The 25,409-nt window shown below is 42.6% G+C and overlaps 1 protein-coding gene across 4 annotated transcripts in view; it reads right to left on the reverse strand.

The window, feature by feature from the left end:
• Positions 1-443: 443 nt before the first annotated feature.
• The window catches only part of GDPD5 (glycerophosphodiester phosphodiesterase domain containing 5), a gene marked incomplete at its 5' end in the record, with an annotated part of 273,877 nt that continues 248,911 nt past the window's right edge, over positions 444-25,409 (reverse strand). Inside the window, 4 exon segments of one of the 4 annotated variants that reach the window (XM_073612887.1) lie at positions 444-1,903; positions 3,866-3,949; positions 13,280-13,392; positions 24,185-24,199. In XM_073612887.1, the coding sequence (XP_073468988.1) occupies positions 1,788-1,903; positions 3,866-3,949; positions 13,280-13,392; positions 24,185-24,199 (328 nt within the window). In that variant the 3' untranslated portion in view covers positions 444-1,787. 4 annotated transcript variants of the gene reach the window in all.

Consider the following 25,409-nt stretch of genomic DNA (forward strand, 5'->3'; position numbering starts at 1 on the left):
TCCATCCTACTGTGACAGGTGTGTGTATGAGTGGCCCTGAACACACGCTGCCTGGATTTGGGGCCACCCACACCCTTGTCAGGTTAGGAAACATGGCTGGGCAGCTGCTGCATCCTCATACATTTGAATGAGCTGCCTATCTGCAGTACCTCCTTGCTAGAGAGATGTAAACAGACTACTGACAGTGCACAGTTCCCAGCACCCATGTAAACGAAGCCTAAATTATTGTATTGATAGCCATTTTTCTCCCCATGCAAAATGATAGAAGAATGACTGCATGTTTGTAAAGGTGTCTTTTGCTAAATATTTTGGCATGAAAAGATATCTGACTTTTCCAACTCAGAAAGCAGGTGGCTATGACATTTCAACAACCTGAACACCACAGGTAATGAGCACTTCCTGAATAGGAAGTCTATTTTACCATCCCACATTATAATATCACATTTGTTCAAAAAAAGATTGTTTTTATTTTTCCATAGGATTTAAAAGGGATGTTTTTCAAAAGTGGAACTTTTTTTTTTTATATCCAACCCTGGAGAGTTGCCAGAGAAAAAGTGAATCTATGCTTTAAAGACAGCCAGTTACGCATGGGATAATGCAAGAATGTGGGTACTCAGTCTTAAAAGTTAGTAAAACATTCAATTAGTCCCCCCCACACCCCTGCCTTCCTGGCCTGAGACGCAAAAATCTGAGTAAGACAATATAGCACATTGTCAAGTTTTAGAATGAAGGAGCTGGCCCAACACCGTTATTGTGACTCACTCCCCATTCTTGGGTTAAAATGCTGCTTTTTTTTGCTCCCACTGTAGTCTCCTATGCTGACAGAGCTGAGTAACAGCCACACCCCTTAGCTAAAGCTTCTTCCCTGCAGAGGAAGAGTGGGGGTCGGTTAGACCAGACCAGTTAAGGAGTTTGCTGGGATCAACTTTGGTATCTAGTGGATGCTACAGTCATAATTAGACACACTGAACATCTTCTACATGGGCTCATTTACACCAGCGACATTGACCATCCCAGGACAGGAACAAGGCAATGTGCACCGGTGTATGCAGGAAAAGAAAAAATATATACATTTTGCATTTTTACAAAATAATAATTTTACGCAATAATACTATAAAGTAATACCATATGGTTTAAAACAAAAAAAAAAAAAAAAAAAAGGGAAAAAATGGCTTAAAAAAAAAAAACGTATTGCAGTGCAACTTAGAAATGCATACCAGTGCATTAACACATGTGCTATGGTGCAAACAAGCCCCAACTGGAGCAACTCATCTGAGTATAGATCTATTTTTGCAACTTCAGTTGAGCTTTAAGACTGAATATTTAAGTGTTTGCATTTGCCCAGTCATTACAGGCTCTCTTTAAAACAATAGACAAGGAATAAAAAAAAAAAAAAAAGGAAGGTCATCTACACCAGACTGTGTAACTTTAAAGAGCAGCAGAGGAGACCACAGATAATTAGAAGAACACAAGTCTATACCAGGCTGCACTTTCAACATTCTTGCGGCTCAGTCAACAATTTACACAAGGACTTGCTTGTGTTCTACTCACAAAAATACACAAAAGGGCAAAAAAAAAAAAAAAGGATCAGGATTATTTTCTACATATATACAACCTCACAGTCCAAGATTATACAACAACAACAGAAAAAAATAAATTGCAAAAATAAACAAAATATCCTGGAATAGTAGTAGTCCCACAAAATGTCCCTGTCTTGGAAAAAGTAGACGTCAGCAGAGGTTCTTTAAACTGCAGAGGATTTGTTGGGTTCGGTCAATTACCACCTCCTAGCTGGAGCTGGTCCTTGAATCTGTGGTTGGAGTGATGGCGTCATTGGCAAAACCGTCGTAGCGATTATCTGAACACAAGGAGAGCTCTTCAGCTGTGTCAATGTTGTTGATTTCTAAAGGAATGTGAAAGAATGAAATAGTAAGAAATACATGAACCTGCCACAGGAGGTAGCCATATTGTAAGCCAAATGGTTCACCCATAAGCACAGCCTGCTTTTTAAAGAAAAAAAAACAAACTTCTGTAGCCATCAATCCATCCACTAGAGTACTAGATCACCGATGAATGGACAGGCTACATTATGGAGCACTGGCCTCTAGTGAACGGATCAACTGCATTCTCAGTGATATCATGTGGTCTCAAGTGAATGAATAGGCTGTATCTGCAGTAATATCAACAGACTCTAATATCACCAATGTGTAGTGCAGCTATTCTCAACCAGAGTTCCTGCAGAGGTTGCTAGGGGTTCCTTGAGCTGTGACCGATTACCTCCCAATTAATGGTGTATACCTGGCTCTGGATCCAATGCCAATTCCAGTCAGCTTCATAACAGTAATGACCACTCTAAGTTGGGCATTCTTATGACTGACCGCCAATGTAAGGGGCGTTTTTCTACTTTTGACTACCAACTGGTTTTAGCTGGGCCCACCAAGACCTGAACATTATTTCAAGGGTTCCTCTGGAGCAAAAAAAAGTTGAGAAAGGCTGGTTCAGTGAATGGACAGGCTTCAATCTCAGATATCACCAGTCTCTAGTGAATGAATAGGCTTCAGTGTGTAATGTCACCAGCATCATGTGGGGAAAAAAAAAAAAGGACTGTATTCAAAGTGATGTCACCAGTGTCTAGTACATAGATAGGCTGATGACGCTGGTATCCAGCGAATGGACAGGCTGCATCATCAGTGAGGTCACTTGTCCTTAATAAATGGCTAGGCTGGATTTATAGTGATGTCACTGATCTCTAGTGGGGGAAAAGGATGCATTTGCAGTGGTGTCACTGGTCTGTGGCAATCGATTAAGATGCATTTGCAATGACATCACTGGTCTCCAGTGAGTTGCTACATTAAACCTTAGTTCAGCACAATATGGCTTACTCCGAGTATCCTAAATCTAAATCAAAATCATTGGTCTCATCCAATTACATAATTTCAAAATGGTTAAAGATCTTCTTTTCATTGACTAACACAATTATGATTTGGAGTAAAAGACATGTTTCTTCAAGGGATTTTCCGCCATCACTGAAAAAGTGGAAAACTCCAATGAGGCATGACCTACATCAGAGGCAACACACCTCGGTACACATTTACCTTTCTCATTCACACCGAGGTGGCCCACATGTTTTGGTCGGCCAAGTGAGGTTAGAATAGGCAACAGTATAGTGACCCAATGATACTGTGGCATCAACTACATGTAAGCATTAAAACCCGACTGTCTCAAACATTGTATAAAATGGTCACGATGGCTCTTCAGCTTTATACTTCAGTGATGCAGCCAAAAAGAAAAGCATCACCCACCAAACTACTAACAGGGGTTACAACTACATTTTCCATCTTGCCTTGCAGCACAAGCCATAGAAAGTAGAAGTCATTCTGCTGACAGCATTATGTGACATCTTTACGTGTCTATACATACTACTTCAGCTCCAAATACAATTCAATATTGAAAGGAAAAGGGAAGGCGATGTGCCCCATCAGGCAGCACCACATGGTGAAACGCAATCCTCCATGCAGGAAGATCCGACTTTATCCCATAGGGAATCCCTTGCTACCCCCCCACTGTTAACACAGAAGGTCCACACTACCAGAGGCATTCATCATACATAAAAACCTCCCAGACACTGAACCTAGGAAACATGAAGTACAAAATTGCTCAGATAGGAATTATCCCAGAAGCCCAGCCAATGGATTCATCAGATTGCCGAAATGAATTCACTTGAAGAAAAAATTATGTTCATTTTCACATAAATTTTTAGTTGGATTGGAAAAATCATGGTTTAAAATGAAGATTTAAAGCTACAGTTTTCTTAATCTTCTATAAACATTGAGAACAAGGTATCTGCTGTGACGGACACCCTTACCTGTCACCTCCGGGTCTGTGTGAGTATTGGCAATTTGGGGCTGCTCTGACTGTGTTTTGCACAGTTCTGTAGAATATGCTGGCACTTTATTAACGCAGAATGAAAACAGAGTAAGTACTTCTTAAGAAAAAAAAAAAATGTAATCTAGAAAAAAATATTTCCTAAAGTTTCTAAACCTCTAAATAAAATCTCATAATATGAAAATAATCTTGCCTTCTAAAACTTTTGTTTACTTTCGCCCTACTTTAAGACTACTGGGAGTCGAAATAGGGGTCACAGGTGCACGGCCCAATCCCTGGCTATTACGATATGCAGAGAAGGGAGAGTGGTCGCATACATACAGTTGTGCTCATAAGTTTACATACCCCAGCAGAATTTATGATTTCTTGGCCATTTTTCAAAGAATATGAATAACAAACAGTTTTCACTCATGGTTAGTGTTTGGCTGAAGCCAATCAACTGTTTTTATTCTTTTTACATCATAATGGCAACAGAAACTACCAAAATGACCCTGATCAAAAGTTTACATACCCTGGTGATTTTGGCCTGACAACATGCACACAAGTTGACACAAAGGGGTTTGAATGGCTTAAAAAGATAACCATCCACACCTGTGATCTGTTTGCTTGTAATTAGTGTGTGTGTATAAAAGGTCAATGATTTTCTGACTCCTGACAGACCCTTGCATCTTTCATCCAGTGCTGCATTGATGTTTCTGGATTCTGAGTCATGGGGAAAGCAAAAGAATTGTCAAACAATCTGCGAGAAAAGGTAGTTGAACTGTATAAAACAGGAAAGGGATATAAAAAGATATCCAAGGAATTGAGAATGCCAATCAGCAATGTTCAAACTCTAATCAAGAAGTGGAAAATGAGGGGTTCTGTTGAAACCAAACCACGGTCAGGTAGACCAACTAAAATTTCAGCCACAACTGCCAGGAAAATTGTTTGGGATGCAAAGAAAAACCCACAAATAACTTCAGGTGAAATACAGGACTCTCTAAAAACATATGGTGTGGCTGTTTCAAGATGCACAATAAGGAGGCACTTGAAGAAAGATGGGCTACATGGTCGAGTCGCCAGAAGAAAGTCATTACTACGCAAATGCCACAAAGCATCCCGCTTACAATACGCCAAACAGCACAGAGACAAGCCTCAAACCTTCTGGCACAGTTATTTGGAGCAATAAGACCAAAATTTAGCTTTTGGCCAAAACCATAAACTCTACATTTGGGGAGGAGTCAACAAGGCTCTCTGAAAGGTACGGAGGTGGATCGCTGATATTTTAGGGATGTGTGAGCTACAAAGGCACAGGAAATTTGGTCAAAATTGATGGCAAGATGAATGCAGTAGGTTATCAAAGAATACTGGAGGAACATTTGCATTCATCAGCCAGGAAGCTGCGCATGGGACGTACTTGGACATTCCAACATGACAATGATCCAAAACACAAGGCCAAGTCGACCTGTCATTGGCTAAAGCAGAATAAAGTGAAGGTTCTGCAGGGGCCATCTCAGTCTTCTGACCTCAATATCATTGAGCCACTCTGGGGAGATCTCAAACGTGCAGTTCATACAAGACAGCCCAAGAATTTACAGGAACTGGAGGCTTTTTGCCAAGAGGAATGGGCAGCTTTACCATCTGAGAAGATAAAGAGCCTCATCCACAAATACCACAAAAAACTTCAAGCCGTCATTGATGTTAAAGGGGGAAATACACAGTATTAAGAACTGGGGCATGTAAACTTTTAATCAGGGTCATTTGGGTAGTTTCTGTTGTGATTAGTATTTAAAAAGAGTAAACACAGTTGATTGATAATAAATGGCTTCAGCCAAACACTAACCATGAGTGAAAGAAAAGTTTTTTTTGTTATTTATATTCTCTGAAAAATGGCCAAGAAATCAAATTCTGCCAGGGTATGTAAAGTTACGAGCACAACTGTACATGTGCATGTGCATGGCTGTAAAGTAATTAGAATAAATGGTAATGGGCTTATTTAATAAATACTGCCAGGATAAAGACCATTGAGACGGATCATCCAATCATAATTTACTTTACTGAAAATAGGCCACTGAAAGATAGAAGCTAGTGGTTTTTAATGGATACTGTATAGTGAACAAAACCTTTCTTCTTTCTTCGCTTTTAAGAGTTAACCAGAAAATAAGGCCTAATTTCACACACAAAAAACAAAAAATATTGCAATGTTGACTTGCCTGTGAATTCCTTATCTTAGCGTACAGCACTTGTATTCATAGACTCTGAGTTATATGCAGGCCACCTCCAAGTAACACCGGCAAAAAAACTTGCTAGGGTTGTCACTACTGCACATGCATATAACACCGCCTCTGTGAGGCTCCTGGTTTTTTCATCCAGCAATAGGGGGTGATCAAAATGTAGAGGCAAGGGGGCTGTGTCCCATACGTCAAGTTAAGTAATTTACATGCAAAGTTCCAATCATCTTAATTATACAATACAGGACTTTCATTCATAGGCCATGGGATGTCCCAAAGCAATAAACTGAGGGGTAGGCAACACCACCACTGGAACAGAGGACCAGGTGGCGGCCCTTAGGATCCACACATGGGACCTTTGGAATCAACTTTCTCCTGATGAAAGAAGATTCTAGCTTGGGCTGTATCCAAGATTAGACCCAGGTGCTCTGGAAAGTGTGCGAGCTGGAGAGCAATCTTTGGAAAGTTAATTATCCAGCCAAAAGGTTTGAAGGAATTGGATCAGCTTTTGAACATTGGCAGACAAGGAGTGTGACTAAGGGGTCCTTAAACCGGAATTTTCATGCGCAGAGAAATCTGTTTTGGCTGTGAAGTCAGGTGCTGTTCCACAGACTAGTGCACATTGCATTAACGAATGTGTCCACAGTCAGGGCCATCTTAATAGCAATATGGGCCCCTGGGCAAAGTATTGCACGGGGACCCCCTACAAGAAATTGGATTTTGTTATACTGTTATAAAACAAAAACAAAAAATAATAATAATCTAAAATCCCATAAAGTGTATATTGATTGGTTTGTGTGAAGGTTATAGCGTCTACAAATTATGGGATATATACTGGAATTTACACAGCTACTCTGGTGCTAACTGACCCTCACGGGGGGGGGGGGGGGGGTACTACTGTACAGTATTAAATCTGACTACTACAGTTTTCAGATTTAATACTGTACACTGAACTGACACTGGCTGGGAAGGGGTTAACTATGTTCCCATCAAGACAATGTGTGTTGTTTTTACTTACAGATCTGGTTGTTTTTTCCCCCTGCTTCCCCCCCTGGAGAAGAAACAGCCAGATCATTGTTCTGTGTACAGAGTCCTGTGTGTGTTTGTAAACGCAGGACTCTGTGCTGTGATTGGACACGGCTGATCAGCAGGTTCCTGACAAAACCATTGGCTGAAACCTGTCAATTAACTCGTGTTGTCTCCAATCACAGCATGGGTTGGTGGGGGCATGCGTGTGCCCCAGAAACCCAGAAAACAAGTAGCAACTTACGGGTATGTTGTCTGGCATGCCTGTGTCGCCCAAGCTCAAAAAAAATTGTGCGGGTGGGTGGCAAAGGTATATTCACACCAGAAAACCCTTAGCTGGGCTTGTGCACATGCTGCAACCACAATGCTTCTCTTCATGACAAGCAGCAAGAATTATATTGAGTTATACAAGTATTACATCACCAGTTGCATTTGGAGGGCATTACTGCTCACCAAATGCAACCCATTCAAATAAAAGGGTCCGTGCTGAATCTTCCTCAAAACCTTGTGCAATGCACATGCTTGTGGTGCGGGTGATGCAGCATTTAGAGGGGGTAAAACAGGTGGTGAGGGCCGCCTTATTGCCTGTCAAATACCTCTCAAAAACAATCCATGTGTGGATTGCGTTTCAAAAGAGTGGAACCCACTGGTTTGCAAACAGAACAGCGGAGACGAGGGAGGGACATGCAATTGTAAAGGTGAGGGGTATTTGGATACTGGAGTCAGTCACCAATTTTGTAGGTGTGTGTGTCTCCCCTCCAATTTCCCGCCTACTGCACAGCACACACACCTTCCATACTTCCAGCACAAGGATGTCTGTGCGTGTCTACATCAGGGGTGGAGCTGCTGGCACAGGCACAGCAGGGATTGGCTGCATTACAAGGAGGCGGGGCAAAAATAATTGGCCTCTCCAGCACCCTGCGCTGTTCACTATGAAGTCGGTCTCAATATCTCACTCACAGCATTTGTGTAAGTGAGATATTAACAGAATCAACAAAGGGAGCCACAGAGAGCACTGTGTACCCTTTCCCAGCCACAGACTTCTGGATGGGAGGCGGGCAGAGCAGCTGACATTCGGCAATGATTAGAGAGGCTCGGGTGACAGCTTGCAGTCTGAAGATGGCAGGCAGATGATGCCACCACCGGAACCCGAAGCCTGAGATTTCTGTGGACACATTGGGGCTGCCAAACTTCTGGGACTACAGTTCCCATGATGCATCCCCTAGTGCAGTGATGGCGAACCTTGGCACCCCAGATGTTTTGGAACTACATTTCCCATGAAGCTCAACTACACTGCAGAGTGCATGGGCACCATGGGAAATGTAGTTCCAAAACATCTGGGGTGCCAAGGTTCGCCATCACTGCCCTAGTGTCTTCTCTGCTGTGGCCAATGGGGAAAGCAGACGGGAAGGTGGGCGGCGTTGCGGCAAACTAGATTGGAGCTGCTCTCTCTTCTCCCATTCAGCTGACAGGAGAAAGGGGAGGGGGCGATCGGGGAAGATACACCAGCATTCATGGCAACGGGGGGTGCTGCATTCATGGCAACGGGGGGGGGGGTGCTGCATTCATGGCAACGAGGGGGGGGTGCTGCATTCATGGCAACGAGGGGGGGGTGCTGCATTCATGGCAACGAGGGGGGGGGTGCTGCATTCATGGCAACGAGGGGGGGGGGTGCTGCATTCATGGCACCGAGGGGGGGGGTGCTGCATTCATGGCACCGAGGGGGGGGGGTGCTGCATTCATGGCACCGAGGGGGGGGTGCTGCATTCATGGCAACAGGGGGGGGGTGCTGCATTCATGGCAATGGGGGGGGGGGGTGCTGCATTCATGGCAACGGGGGGGGGGGGGCGCTGCATTCATGGCAACGGGGGGGGGGGCGCTGCATTCATGGCAACGGGGGGGGCGCTGCATTCATGGCAACGGGGGGGGGGGCGCTGCATTCATGGCAACGGGGGGGGGCGCTGCTTTCATGGCAACGGGGGGGGGGGGCGCTGCATTCATGGCAACGGGGGGGGGGGCGCTGCATTCATGGCAACGGGGGGGGGGCGCTGCATTCATGGCAACGGGGGGGGGCGCTGCATTCATGGCAACGGGGGGGGGGGGCGCTGCATTCATGGCAACGGGGGGGGGGGCGCTGCATTCATGGCAACGGGGGGGGGCGCTGCATTCATGGCAACGGGGGGGGGGGCGCTGCATTCATGGCAACGGGGGGGGGGCGCTGCATTCATGGCAACGGGGGGGGGGGGCGCTGCATTCATGGCAACGGGGGGGGGGGGCGCTGCATTCATGGCAACGGGGGGGGGGCGCTGCATTCATGGCAACGGGGGGGGGGGCGCTGCATTCATGGCAACGGGGGGGGGGGGCGCTGCATTCATGGCAACGGGGGGGGGCGCTGCATTCATGGCAACGGGGGGGGGCGCTGCATTCATGGCAACGGGGGGGGGGGCGCTGCATTCATGGCAACGGGGGGGGCGCTGCATTCATGGCAACGGGGGGGGCGCTGCATTCATGGCAACGGGGGGGCTGCATTCATGGCAACGGGGGGGGGGGGCTGCATTCATGGCAACGGGGGGGGGCGCTGCATTCATGGCAACGGGGGTGCTGCATTTATGTCAATGTGGGTGCTGCATTCATGGCAATGGTGGAGCTGCATTCATGTCAATATGAGTGCTGCATTTATGGCACTTGAGAGGCTGCAGATGGGCACTGACCCTTATTTTGCTTCACAGTTCTTTATTTAAAATTTAAGATTTTTTCCTGAAACTTCGCTTTTAAAGTCAAGGTGCGTGTTATAAGCCAATAAATACAGTATATCCAAATAACACGCCCGAGCTCATCTCTTCACCACACACAGCCATAAAGGCAAGAGAATTCTTGTTGGGCAGTGTATTAGTGCTCAGACGAACACACTTAGACCGAATTTTAATGGTTTAACGAATGTCAGGCAAAATGGTCGGCCTCACGCATGTTCACTTCATCAAATCTGGCACTCTTCGAAAAAAGTTTGGACAGCCATGCTCTAGAACAAGGGAACAGATTTCACCATGAATGGCGTTTTCAGTTTCCTGTAGGCCATCTGCAGAACACACGTTTTTCAGCTCTGTTGTCCCACCATCCTTATGCCTGTGATCCGCCAGTGTTAAGTGAGGGCATCAGCGGTGCAATACTCATGGAATGAAGTAGGGACTGGATGGAGTTTAGCATGTCCAGATAAAGGAACCGCTACAATTCAGGCAATGACTGTTGCTGTATCACCCTGCGGATAACTACAAGCTGAGCACCTAATGCAGTGATCCAGGGCCTGAAGCAGTTCCTAAGGTACACACCAATGGTTACCAATCAGCAAACTGTTAGAGAGCCCAGGGCAATAAGTCATCAGATCATCCAGAATTGTCAGAAGAAAAAAAAAAAAAAAGAATGGCTTAAAAAATACTTCTCCAGAAAAGAATAGGTCCATCACCTAAAAAAACAAATAAAATGGAGTCTCACAGGTAGAGTTTTATGAGTGTACAAAAGGACCTGCTCCAGTAAGTTTTTTGTCATTGACCAATCGCCTGAAGGTTGCCTGTGTACAACCCATGGTCCATGAATACAAGTCATGTGTCCTGTACTGTAAAATTAAGATGAACAAAGTGATTGGAGTCCCACATTAAACTTGTGTTACCAAATATGATAAACAATGCACACCTTCATGTTTTGTGACCACTACTGTCAAAAGTTTAGACCCATCCATATAGCTAGTCACTATTCAAGATAAAAAAAAAAAAAAAAACTCCCGAGACGTAGGATTGGATTTCAGGTGTAATGCCATGCTTTGGAGAAACTGGAATGGTGTAGAGGAATCTCAAACCGAATATCAATGGGAAGAATGCCATGATTTGGGGGAACTGGAATGATGTGGAAGGACCTCAAACCTAATATCCATCTTTGGAATGCAGTGAAACGCCAGTTATGAGCCCGATATTTTCTGATCCAACATCAGCACCTTATCTTACATTTTTTTTTTTTTTTGGCCGAATGAGCACAAATTTTTCACAGACACGCCAAAATCTTGTGGAAAGCATTTCCAGAAGAGTGAAGGCTGTTCTAGCCACAAAAGAAGGTGGAGGAAGGTGGGCAGCTCTATATTGATATCCATGGCTTTAAAATTAATAACGTACAACAAGCTCATATTTGGTCATGTAAAAAAGTAAACACTATGAAAAAATGTTTCAATGTTTCAAATAGGTAATCATTGGATCTTGATTTAAATGGTGCCAACAGATAAAAGGTAATAGATCTGTACAAATGACACATAAAAATTGGCATTGTACAATATATTTATTTCCATGGTCTAAATCAATGAAAATTCATATTTGTCATGTGGAAAAATACGTAGACCCCACTTCAAGTCCATGGAATTGGGTGTTTCAGATTATGTGCCAATGATTAGAACCTGTTTAGGGAGTATGCAGTTGGGACTGTCTTTTTTAAACCTCATATCTAGGGTCTGGCTTTCTTTTTGCTATTGACATGTCTTGTGTCTTCGTGTCAAGATCAATGGAGCTCTTCAAGGCCCTCAGAAAGAAAGTCATGAATTGTTTTGAGTTTGGCAAATGATTTAAAAAAGATCACTAAGTTATTTGAAAGCGATCATTTCACTGTAGGGAAAATAATATATCAAGTAGTGTAGATTGCAAACAACTGCTAATTTAGTAAGGACTGTTCGACTCAGCAAATTCAGCTCAGAAGCTGACTGGTTGATGCTAAAAGAGGTCTCCAAGAACCCTGAAATGTCATCTTCGGGTGTTCACAATACTCTTGCAGCAGTCAAGGTTGAAGTGCATGCATCTACAATCAAAGAGATTGCACCAATTTGACCTGCATGTGAAGAGTTTTAAGAAAATCTTTGATGTCCAAAAAGAACATTAGAGCAAGAGTAGTTTGTCATTGAACATATAGGCAAATACCAGGCCTTCAGGAACAATATGCTGAAGACCGGTCAACCAGAGTGGTTTGATCAAAGTAACAGTGGACTTGTTTGTCGCAAAAAGAGAAAAAGCATGTCAGGAGAACCTCAAAACAGCTATCACGCATAATGGTGGGGATGTTATGGTTTGAGGCTGCTTAAAAAGGAGAAGTCCAGCCTACGCTTGTTTGGCTGGGCTTCTCCTATGGGTCACAGAAGTGCAATTTGTTTTGCACTCCTGTGACCCGTTTTCAGCAGAGAGTGGACTGAAGTTCAAGTTCAAACATGTCGAAAAAGTCAACAACTTCCATGGGGTGTATTTAATGACTGTAGGTGTTATGTTAAGGTGAGAGCTTTTTGGCATTTTAGTGTATAATGGTAGTAAACAAGAGCTTTAAAACACTATGTACACCCTAAAAATGCACTCCTTTTACAAAGGAGCAACCATACTAAGTATATGCATCCTATGTGGAGAGTAAGATCACATGTACCTCAGCTTTGCAGCAATGCGATATTACTTATGAAGTGCTAAAGTGGTTCTAAAGCTAAAACATTTTACAACTTGCTATGGTCCCCCACCTGTATATATACTTATCCGAGTCCTCACTCTATCCAGCACTGTGCCAGGTTGCAAATCTTTTATCCCCTCCATCTCTACTCACAGGGACTGAGGAAGCCATTGACTCTTGCTGCTGTCAGTGAAATGCTGTGAGTGTATTTATGCAGAGCCAGGACAAGGGGTGGGCAGGCAGGAGGGGCAGTTGCTCTGGGCGGGGTGAAGCAAATGGGCAAAAAATTGACGCAGGATGGGAGCCCAATCTACAGCATGTTTTAATAGTGGGGGAGGGGGTGCAATTCTGGATCCTTGCCCTGGGAGCTGGACAATCCTGTCCTGGTACTGTATGGATGCACACAGCATTGCTGAGGAGCGAGTCTGCACCCATAGCAAGCAACTTACTATAGAGGCAGACACAGAAAAGGAGCAGACAGTGCTGGTGGGGGGACCCCAGACAAGGAGGTTCAGGGCTGCTCTGTGCAATACTATTGCACAGAGCAGGTAAGTATAAGAGATTTATTATTTTTAATGTTTTTTTTTAATTGCCTTTAGAAATTCTTTTAATACTAGATGAAACCAACTATGAAGTTTTCTCTAACATGCCGGCAGACAGAAACACATCTTACATTTTTTTTAAAAAAAGCACAATAGTACCTGAAAAGATGAGTTTTTCCTTCATTATCCGAACGTCTCGACTTGTCCTGCGCACGGCAGCGCTCAGCATGATTTGTTCAGGATTGTACCTCCGAATACTGCCCAGCCTCCACCTGCAACAAAACCCACATTGTAACTTCCACTCTTAGTCTTGGTGCCTATATGGACAGAGCCAAACATTGGTGTTATAACTGGTTTGCAACACATTTATCCTCAGTGAGGGACTAATACCAGTACAGAAGAGACGGGTTCATCAAGGAACAGGATAAAAGTTATTTCTTAGCCTTAGGCCTGTTCACACCAAACAAACTGCAACTGAACTGCTACGGTTTAGAGGGGGTATAACAATCTCCTCAAACATTAAGCCAACAAAAAATAAAGATGCCAATGATTTAAAATATACAAAATTATGTTCACTGTTCTGAGAATGGGAGACTGCAAAATGCAGAAACCTTCAAAGAACGTACCTGCCTCTACGTAGAACAAAGGTTAAGGTGGTGTACACATGGCTTTGGTAGGCAATGATAGAGCATCAAGAAGGGTGGATAGGGGTAATGAAATCCATCTGCCACAACATGCAGTGCTCTTGCATTAGTTTGGTTCTAGGGTGCATGACCTGATGCCAGGGCAGCCATGCATAGGGTTCCTGGTCACAACAGAGTTTTAGGTTGGTGCCAAGGTCAGCAGAGCATCGATCGATCCAACAATTGTTGCAGATCACATAACCTAATGCTGGGCGGCCTAGAACAAGCCTGCTGTATCAAGAAGGATCATTCTTTAAACAGCAGACAGATTTTTAATAATTCTAATAACCTTAACCCTACCAGTTCTTGCAACGTTCTCCTTAATGGACTGAAACTCGAACGGGCAAGGCAATATTCTGTTTAAGTGTGCGTCAATGAAAAAAAACACAAAGCCCATCAAAACACCACTTAAATTAAGGGGTCCTTACACTATTCGTTCCTAATAGCAATAATGTGCTTCTTTGCAAACAGCATGCTTCCTAACTGTCCCTCATTTGGTAAAACAATATTAAACGTAACCTCAGAAGTGGCCATGCTTTTACACATATATGGGAAAACTTGGGGTATCTGGATGTACTCCATGAAATCTACAAAACAGTGAACATAACTCAGCTCGTACTAGGTATAAAGTACTAGCGAAGCATGAAAAACATCTGCAGGTATTCCCCACATTTTGATTCGGCATTGGCAGAACAGCTGCGCAGGTGTGAACAGGTTCCAACAGAAAACCTATTACAACAGGCGAAGTGCACGAGGGTTGTGAGAATACAGAAGAGGGTACAGGAAAACTGACAGGTATCCAACTGGGGGGGCTGTACAATCAAGGACTGAGGAGGACTATTGCAAGCAGCAACTCACATCAGTTACTACAAATATGACAATCTAAAAGGTTAACAGTGCAGGGGGTGTATCCAGTGCAAATAACATACAGTAACTTTTTTTTGTGGACGACAGACACCATGCAATCCTTATGTTCTAGAAGGAAATGATCTGCTCAAAAAAACATTTGCGCAAATGCCATACGTGCATAAGAAGCATTTCCTGTGGACTTTCCTAAGGTGGATAAACAACAAAAAGGCTGAAAACAATTTGGCTCAGCATTCTGTATGTATTGCTGTTTACATAACCAAAAGCCTAGATTATCACATAACAGGTTCAAGGAGAGGATCAGAGTTCAAGATTAGCAAAGGGCCAAAACGTTCGATCATGCAATCAGCAGTGTAGGAAGCCCGCAGCAGCATTTTCTCCAGGAAAAGTAATTATTTCACACACACAAAGTGGGGACAGAAAGTATTCAGACCCCCTTAAATTTTTCACTCTGTTATATTGCAGCCATTTGCTAAAATCATATAAGTTCATTTTTTTCCGCATTAATGTACACACAGCACCCCATATTGACAGAAAAACACATAATTGTTGACATTTTTGCAGATTTATTAAAAAAGAAAAACTGAAATATCACATGGTCCTAAGTATTCAGAGCCTTTGCTGTGACACTCATATTTAACTCAGGTACTGTCCATTTCTTCTGATCATCCTTGAGATGGTTCTACACCTTCATTTGAGTCCAGCTGTGTTTGATTATACTGATTGGACTTGATTAGGAAAGCCACACACCTGTCTAAACAAGACCTTACAGTGCATGTCAGAGCGAATGAGAATCATGAGGTCAAAGGAACTGCCTGAAGAGCTCAGAGACAGAATTGTGGCAAGGCACAGATCTGGCCAAGGTTACAAAAAAATTTCTGCTGCACTTAAGGTTCCTAAGAGCACAGTGGCCTCCATAATCCTTAAATGGAAGACGTTTGGGAAGACCAGAACCCTTCCTAGAGCTGGCCGTCCGGCCAAACTGAGCTATCGGGGGAGAAGAGCCTCGGTGAGAGAGGTAAGGAAGAACCCAAAGATCACTGTGGCTGAGCTCCAGAGATGCAGTCGAGAGATGGGAGAAAGTTGTAGAAAGTCAACCATCACTGCAGCCCTCCACCAGTCGGGGCTTTATGGCAGAGTGGCTCAACGGAATCCTCTCCTCAGTGCAAGACACATGAAAGCCCACATGGAGTTTGCTAAAAGACTCCAAGATGGTGAGAAATAAGATTCTCTGGTCTGATGAGACAAAGATAGAACTTTTTGGCCTTAATTCTAAGCGTTATGTGTGGAGAAAACCAGGCACTGCTCATCACCTGTCCAATACAGTCCCAACAGTGAAGCATGGTGGTGGCAGCATCTTGCTGTGGGGGTGGTTTTCAGCTGCAGGGACAGGACGACTGGTTGCAATCGAGGGAAAGATAAATGCGGCCAAGTACGGGGATATCCTGGACGAAAACCTTCTCCAGAGTGCTCAGGACCTCAGATTGGGCCGAAGGTTTACCTTCCAACAAGACAATGACCCTAAGCACACAGCTAAAATAACGAAGGAGTGGCTTCACAACAACTCCGTGACTGTTCTTGAATGGCCCAGCCAGAGCCCTGATTTAAACCCAATTGAGCATCTCTGGAGAGACCTAAAAATTGCTGTCCACCAACGTTTACCATCCAACCTGACAGAACTGGAGAGTATCTGCAGGGAGGAATGGCAGAGGATCCCCAAATCCAGGTGTGAAAAACTTGTTGCATCTTTCCCAAAAAAACTCATGGCTGTATTAGACCAAAAGGGTGCTTCTACTAAATACTGAGCAAAGGGTCTGAATACTTAAGACCATGTGATATTTCAGTTTTTCTTTTTTAATAAATCTGCAAAAATGTCAACAATTCTGTGTTTTTCTGTCAATATGGGGTGCTGTGTGTACATTAAAGGGGTTGTAAAGATGTTTTTTTTTTTTTTTTAAAATAACAAACATGTTATACTTACCTTCACTGTGCAGCTCGTTCTGCACAGAGTGGCCCCGAACCTGGTCTTCTGGGGTCCCTCGGCGGCTGTTTCAGCTCCTCCCCGCAAGCATTTACCACCTTCATGCGAGCTCCCTCGCACGGTGGTGAGTGCTTGCGGGCGCGCTCCCGTGATACAGCCGGCGGCTATAGCCGCTCGCTGTATCACTCGGCCCCGCCCCCCGGCGCGCCGCGTCATCGGATGTGATTGACAGCAGCGCGAGCCAATGGCTGCGCTGCTTTCAATCCATCCACTGCAGCCAATCAGCGACCAGGCTGAGCTGCAATGAAGCTGACGAGGACGAGGAGCGAAGATTCGAGGCGTCAGGTAAGTAAAACGGGGGGGGGCTGGGGCGGCGGTACTGTCAAAAGTTTTTTCACCTTAATGCATAGAATGCATTAAGGTGAAAAAATTTTTACCTTTACAACCCCTTTAATGAGGAGAAAAAATGAACTTAAATGATTTTAGCAAATGGCTGCAATATAACAAAGAGTGAAAAATGTAAGGGGGTCTGAATACTTTCCGTCGTGTGTGTGTGTGTGTGTGTGTGTGTGTTGAGCTTTTTTTTCCTCAGAGAATAGGTGCAGGAACTCCCCCTTTCTGAGTCGCCCCTTTTCTCCACCTCTACCTACCTCCCATTACTGCCCTTTTAGAGAATACAGAACCTAGTATAATTTTGTGGTGATAAGTAGCCAGTAGCAATAAAGCCCCCCTCTATCAACAATAGATCCCCCAAAATCCTCCGGCAGCAACAACAGATCTCCTCAAAGCCAGCATCAATAGACTCTCCAGCAGCCAGCAAAAACAGTCCAAACCCTCAACAGTAGATCTCTCCCAGCCATAACTGACCCCTCAGCGATATAAGACCCACCGCCAGCAACAATAGGTCCCCCACCAGTAAGAATAGACCCCCCTGCAAAAATAGATCCCCTCCAGGTAGAATAGATCTCTCAGCAGCCAGCATCAATAGACCCTGAAGCACACCCCAGAACCTGTTACCATTACATACAGTCAGTGCTGGAGGTGCAGGAACTGCGTTCCCGCTGAAAAAAAGCCATATAAATAAAAACACACAAAAAACCCTTTACCGCCTACAGAGCCTGGCCATGCAAATACCAAACATTACTAATACAACGTTAACCCCTTTACTCCAGTGCCTCCTGGCCCTTTAAGGGTTTCAGATGCTGGGAGGCAGGGCGGGGTTTATGATCATGTGACCGCTGCAATTGGCTGTTGCATGATCGGAAAGCTCCCGATCGCAAGTGGTGATCTGGTGCTTTCCGTCGGCCGCCGGTAACGGTGTCGGCAAGCTCTCTCGGCACAGCTACATTTCCAATCTGGCATGCAAAGATGCAGTCACTCAGCATCAAGGCATACTGTTGGTGTGAAGGGGTAAAGGGCTAGTTCCAGCCACAATCCTTGCTTTGTGTTCCCAACCCCATTGTGTTTCATGAAGGGAAACAAGAGAGATGATGTAGTATAATTTAACTATGTTATAGAAATCTCATATCCACTCCCAAGTAGGGTATAATACCAATCTCACTCATGTGGAATGCTTACACAACACCATCTGATATGCTGAACTCTTCCAATGTACTTGAGGTGGGAGGCTTGAGACAAAGTTGAACAACATGCTGTGGTTTACATGAGGTGGAAATAACTTTGGATAAATAAATGGCACGTTGATAACACTATAGGCATAGAATTCATCGAACAAAATAGACTTTATATGGAATAAATGAATTGAATATCAATGCATTCATTCTAATATGACAAATATTAATATGTGTGGCTGCTTGGTAATTATATGCAAGATTTGTTTATACAATACATTCACCCACTGAGGTGCGTAATTCGCTACTGGTTACTGCAAGTCATTAAGAATAAAAGTTAGATCAAATATAGTGCACTATAATTATATATAGAAAGCCATTCACTGCAATATCTAGTATGCTATTATCTCCCAGTGGTTTAGTTGTGGATTGTGTTTTTCTCTGAATGGTTATATTGTTGTGTTATAATAGTGATTTTTGTTATTTGCATATCTGGACCAGGCTCTATTGATGGTAAAAGTTTTTGTTATACATTTGCATATATCGATGGTAGGGAGTCCTTGGTAGTTCCCTTTTTTGAAGAACTATAACCTTTTTGAACGAGGGTCTGTTTACATCAGGTGGATTGGACTGAACCATAAAAGGATACTCAGTGCAGTCCAATGGACCTGGTGTGAGATTTTGCTAAATGTCTGTCTTGGTGATGACACAGGAAACGAGAGAAAATTACACCAATGTTCAAAAATAAAAGATTTGGTTGGAGTTGAGCTTCATGTTAACATTGTAAAATGTAATCTGTGGGGTTTACAAAGCGTCACATGGCCTTTGTTGAACTAGAACACTGGCCTGTGGACAAGATTATGTTCTACTGGGTCTCATCAACATGAGAGGTGCCGCTGAAGTGACTCCAATGGAGTAGAATGTGCAGCACAGGAGACTCTGGCCAGACTATGGCCACCAAATGTAGGAATTCACTCCTTTCTGAAGGCGGATTCTCTACTTTGAAATGGCAGGCCATTAAGTGAACGTCCCACTTAATGGTCTTCAACAGCATAAATGGCATACAGTCCCATTTCTGTAACTGCTTACAGATGTTAGCAAATCCCAAATAATCTAGATGAATTCCCTCAAAGCACAAGTGTCCACAAAAAGAAGTTCCATGCCTCAAATGGGGAATTTGTGCTAGGTCTGGACACTTAGCTTGTCAAGATGAAGGGGAAAAGGTTCCTAATTTTCTTTATCAGAGATGAGATATCTGCTGGGCATGGTCAACCTATAAGACCATCTGCGAACCCCCACAGAGATACAGGCCAAGAATAAGCTCAAAACAAAAGTCATTATTTCCCAACAATTAGAACAATGCGCTTTAAATCAACCAATCAAAATTTATTGTTGAGCAGTTGTGTGTCAGACCTAAGTTTAAATGTCTTCATACTGGCAAGAAATATATACCGCATTGGCTGAGATCTGGTATATTGGAAACATGCTCCATTTAAACCATGGGTAACCGTTACTATATACCCTCAGTATACAGGTTTAAGAAATGGTAGATGCTCATCACCAACTGATCCTTTTCATCTGTCTCTTCCAAAATAGTTGAACACCACCTTCTAATCCATCCATGTGCTGTACCAAATTTAATCTTTAGATCGTGTTGTATGTGAAAACTGAAATCCCAGCTCCTGCAAAAGTTTTGGCAGGATGGCATGTATTTTGTAACGGAAGCAGGAATTCAGGTTTTACTTTAAAGGGCCAATCTGCCGAAAAGTGATGTTTTAGCCATGGATGGAGCTTGGGGGGCTTAGACTGTACCTAGACTGTTATAAGTTTTGAAAGTTAGCCATAACAGTGGGGTCTCACTCTGAACATTCAACTCTATTTCAGTCCACCTGGGAGATTTAGGTGTTCTCAAACACCTTTCTGTGTTCCAGCTCCCCTGTTAACATTTCCCATGAATTAAAATCTAGAATGGCTGGTAGGAAACCTTCCTAATTTATATAGCAGGTGTGTACTACTTGGCAACCCAGCAATGCGATCGCATCAACAGTCCCTGAGCAATAGCGGAAACGGTAGTGGGTTTAATGCTCATCTGGAGCCGCACGCTTTTGACTTGTTATGCAGTCAGGCTGCATAACAAGTAAAGACCATGGCATTTTTATATATTTTTTTTCCTGTGTGTGTATGCACTGTACTGTAAAAGCTTCCCTGTGTCGGCAGCACATTGGAGAGCCAGACTGCTGCTCTCACACAGAATGTAGAAGAGTCAAGGTCTCCAGAGGTCCATCACTCCCCCAGCACAGTACTCCAATCAACAATGCTGCTCAGAGAGTATTTGAGTATAGGAGTACCCTTAAGGAAGCTCAAGAGTTAGGTGGGATCTCAACTTTTATAGAATATATATATATATATATATATATATATATATATATATATATATATATATATATATATATATATATATATATATATATATATATATATATATCGTATTTATCGGCGTATAACACGCACTTTCTTCCCCTTAAAATCAGGGGAAAATCGCGGGCGCGTGTTATACGCCGATCCCCCGCTGACTGAGCAGAGTGATCGCCGACCGCGATTTGAAAATGGCCGCGCCATTTTCAAACTGCAGTGACACTGACATGTCACAGCAGTTTAACTGCAGCCTGGGCAAGGCTGCAAAAGGACACAGAAAAGCTTCAGATCGGCACTGGCAAAGCTGCAAGGCTGCAAATGGAAACTGATAAGGCTGCAAATGATACCAAGGCTGCTGACTGCAAGGCTGCAAATGACACCAAGGCTGCTGATGACACTGGACAAGCATGCAGATGGACGCTGTGCAAGGCTGCATTGATGGGCATTTAAATGTAAGTTTTTTTCCTTAAAACATTTTTTTCCTCATAATTCCCTCCTAAACTTGAGGTGCGTGTTATACGCCGATAAATACGGTGTGTATATATATATATATATATATATATATATATATATATATATATATATATATATATATATCATTTTTTTTTCTTTTTTCTGAGGTACTGGAGGTAATATTTGCACATGCATCTCTAATCATATGCTCGGTATTAATTGGTCAGGTTTGTGATCCATTTCCTTTTATGCTAATTATGATACTGAGTTTCACTGTTAATTGAAAGATCTCATGAAGGAGATATGGTATGGAGCAGAACTGTTGCACAGGAGTATTAAACCTATTCAGATACATGTGTAAATTGTTCCTAAAAAAATATTAGTTAAATGCCCATGAGCTGAAGGACAATAAATACATTGATGAGGGTCTTTGCATCTTTAATTTGCTTGTAAAAAAAATAAAGTGAGACTCTAGACAAACTCTTCTGTGTGTGTGTCTGATTTGGATAGAGCAAGGAAAAAAATCAGAACCTCTGTTGGGTTTTTATTGCTGTCTGTATCCATGCCTGGCAAATTTCCCCTAACTTTCTGGCCCAGTGAGACAAATTCCCCTTGAAACTAGTGGGTACACAGATAGCAAGAAGACCTAGACCGAATTCTAACCCTACCCTTTCACAATCTAACACCTAAAAACAAAAATTGTCTGACATTCTTTAGCAGACAAGCTTTCTTACCCAATTATGATTGCCATATAAGTAATTCTGTAATTTAATATTTAATTAATTTAAATAATAAAAAAAAAACAAAAAAAAAACCCCTTTCAATCCCTCATCGTTTCCCAACACAATAATTTTGAGGTTGAATTGCATGTGATCAGTTCAATGAAATACAGCAACCCCCCGTAGGTTCCAATAGAATAGAGTAGGTTATAGAGTAGGTTACAATACAATACAGCTTTGCAATGAACATAGTCAAACTCTTTAGCTTAGCAAAGCCCCCCCCAAGTTAAAAGCATGGACTTTGCTTATTTTGGGCTATCCATGGTTCTAGCTGTCAGCTGAGCAGATCTGAATCATTAAAGTTTCCCGTTAAGCCAAGCCACATTTGTTGTGATCTTCATTGTTGCATGGTGTCAAAAATACAAAAATATAATTTTTTTGTACTCACTGCAACATCCTTTTACCCATTTTCATACACCTCCAATGAGAAAAGGATTTTACGGTTCTGTTCTAGAATGTGGGGGGTCTGACAACCAGCAGGGGCTGCCCTTGGTAGTCTTGTTTTTTAGTTGTACCTAGTGTCCTATTTCTGCAGGTGGAATTTTACCCAGTAAGTGAGGATCTAAAGCAAAGACATGTCCTCTAATAAGCGTAAAAGAAATACAATTTTTATCATTTTAAAATCTAAAAAAACTTACATAATAAAGATGTGAAAAACCTAATACAAGCTTGTGGGCAACACAGATTATTACTTCCTTTTCATGCCCCTGACCTGCGCAGCCCTTCTAAAAATTGTTGCCTACATACTACATATATTGGTGGGGGGTGGGGGGGGGGGGTAATGGGGGTTTGGTTTGGGAAATCATTCATTCCCATATTAGCAGCACCTCCCAGGTTCAGACGTGAGAGCTAACCAAGAAAGCAGAAGAGTAAACAAATACAAAAGCTCATCCTGGTTAATAAAATATCAAGGGGATCAAAAAGGGTTTGCATACATCTGTAAGCATACAGAAGCCCCTTTTAAAAAATAGATCTTAGACTAGATTGAGAAAATACCCATATAATCGATTTAAATTAAATAATGAAAATCTAATGATAATGTTTTGCAGGAGAAGGATAGAGGAGGTAGACTACATATTTCCTCCAATGAGGGCTTTAGTGTTATTTTTTGTAGCTTCATGTTCAAAGTTATTTTCTATCACTCTGTACTAGTTTAGATATTAGCATGTTTACGCTACTTTTGTATGTTGGCGTTTCCAATAATATTCTGTGATCTCACAGACCTGTACTAAAACCCAACCAAGAGACATTTTAGATCCCCTAAATTTGTTGGTGTTTTAAGGACAAGGCTTTTAGATATAACAAAAACAAATGGCTCTCTTATGTGCAACACATCCTACAGCTTCCATTAGTTTCACTGAGTGAAAAAAAAAATGTGTAGTTTTGATGGTTTTGCAAGGCATAGGAAGCAACAGGGTTACCATGGAATTTTCTGGTAATGTCAAGACATATTTGTTTAAAATGTAGTTAATATAATCCAGTGGTCAATGGTTTCCATGTAAGGATATCTCCTCTGAGATTTGTCTTCAAGCAGGGCAGTTAATATAATAAAGTGATGGGTTCTCCTAAGTACCCCCATCCCCACCCATGATACTTGTCTTCCCTGCTGACCCAACAACTGCTGTGTAAGCTGCATGTCTGATGGATTTAGAGCTTACACAATGTTAACTTCCTCCTGCTCATCAGCTCACACTGTTTGGTCACTCAGACTAGGTACTAAGATCTCGAAGAAGGTCATACGCTCCCCATATCTGCAAGGATTGGGGATCTGCTGAGGGTTCAGAGGTAGCAATGGGCAAAGTGCCAAATTCCCTTTCAGCAAAATCAGAAGGGTGAGGAGTGTAGAGTCTGTAGTGGAGGGTAAAATATACAGCTAAAAAGCAGCGAGGAGGAGCGGGGCGGAGGAAGGGCAGCTAATTATCTCAAAATGGACAACAGCACTCAGAAGAGGTTTTGAACCCAGTTCCATGTTCTTTCCTATGAAGAGTGGTTGGTTGACAAATGTCCTAGACAGGGCATTGCCATCTGATGTGACCAAATATAGGCTATTTGACATCACTGGCTATTTTTCAAGACCAAAACAGAGATGAGAAAAAGGTCTTAAAATGGGCACTTCATTTTAGAGCATCTTTCTTCCCTCTGTTTTGCAGAGACGTGTCAACTGTTAGAACTTTATTACTTCCATGTAACTCATTGGTGAATTTATCTGAAAAGGCGTAGGTGCTCTTTCATTATCACACCCTGTCTCAGGTTGTGTCATGATGGATAAGATGTGGACGAACAGAGGGGGACTGAGGTGAAGACAGCAGAATTACCTGATTAAGTGATAACTGTGAGATGCCATAATGCAGCAAAGAGAAAGAGAGGAGGAACATGCAAAGACCGTTATGAGATTCAACACAAAAAGAAAGTACAAGGTTAGTCATTGTTCAAACATTTGGCCTGACTGTGAAAGTAGCGGAAAGCAGAGGCAGACATTTTGAAATGTTGACAATTCTGGACACTCTGATTTTCCACAGGATGTACTGGAACAGAATCCAGAAATGATATTCTACAACTACTAGGTGATGGGATAAAATGTTGATACAAATACCGTGATGACCATTTTTGTAGGTGACCCTATTTTCTAACAGTATTTAGGAGAATGGAAAGTGGCAATTTTGTTGGTGACCCAGCTCTGTACCAATGTTCATAAAAATGGAAGTAGTATGGTGGTTCTTTATGAAGGTGGTAAATATTGTAGGTGACCTAACTCTGTTATTCATAAGAATGAAAGCAGTATTAAAGTACCTTATGAAGGTGGCCATTTTCTAGGTCACCTGATACTGTACAGCGATGAGTGTGAAAGTGGTATTGAGTATCCCCATGAAGGCTGCCATTTTGTAAGGCCAGAAAACAGCTAGGGAATTGCCAGACATCAGTGCCCTCATTGAGCCATTTTTTTTTTTTGATTTCCAGTAAATTCACAATAAGCTTCAGCTCACAAAACAGTATATGAATATGCTGATTTCTCAAGAACATCACAGGTTTATATCAAAGCAAAACCTGAGCTTAACTTTATATCAAAGCTCGGAAAAAGGCAGAATGAAGCAAATCAACAGCATATAATAAGGTAAAAAGTTAAGAACACTGCATCCAACACCACAATTGAACATGCAATGGTCTGGAACGACAATTGTTATATCTATGAATTTCACCAGACAGCCATCAATCTTTTTCAGAGGAATAATTGGTCATCCACAAGGAATTTTTCCTGTCAGTACTAAAGTCTCCTTTAGGACAGAGATTGGGGGCAGTTGCGTCATACCAATGTCTATATCTAGCTTAGAATGAGGAAGGTCTTTCTAGATTTCTATCTTTGATTCGCCTCTACAAACAAAAAGGCAAGGAGTGAAAAAGATTTGTGACAAAACATTGCTACAGAAAGCAAATCATATTATCAGCATGGTAGCTCAAGGAAATGTTAACAAAGATTGCTTCCTTGTAATATTTTTACAATACCAATATTTACAATTAACCTTTCAAAGATGCAGGTGAAAT

Source organism: Aquarana catesbeiana, linkage group LG02, assembly GCF_042186555.1.
Source record: "Aquarana catesbeiana isolate 2022-GZ linkage group LG02, ASM4218655v1, whole genome shotgun sequence".
Lineage (NCBI taxonomy): Eukaryota > Metazoa > Chordata > Amphibia > Anura > Ranidae > Aquarana > Aquarana catesbeiana.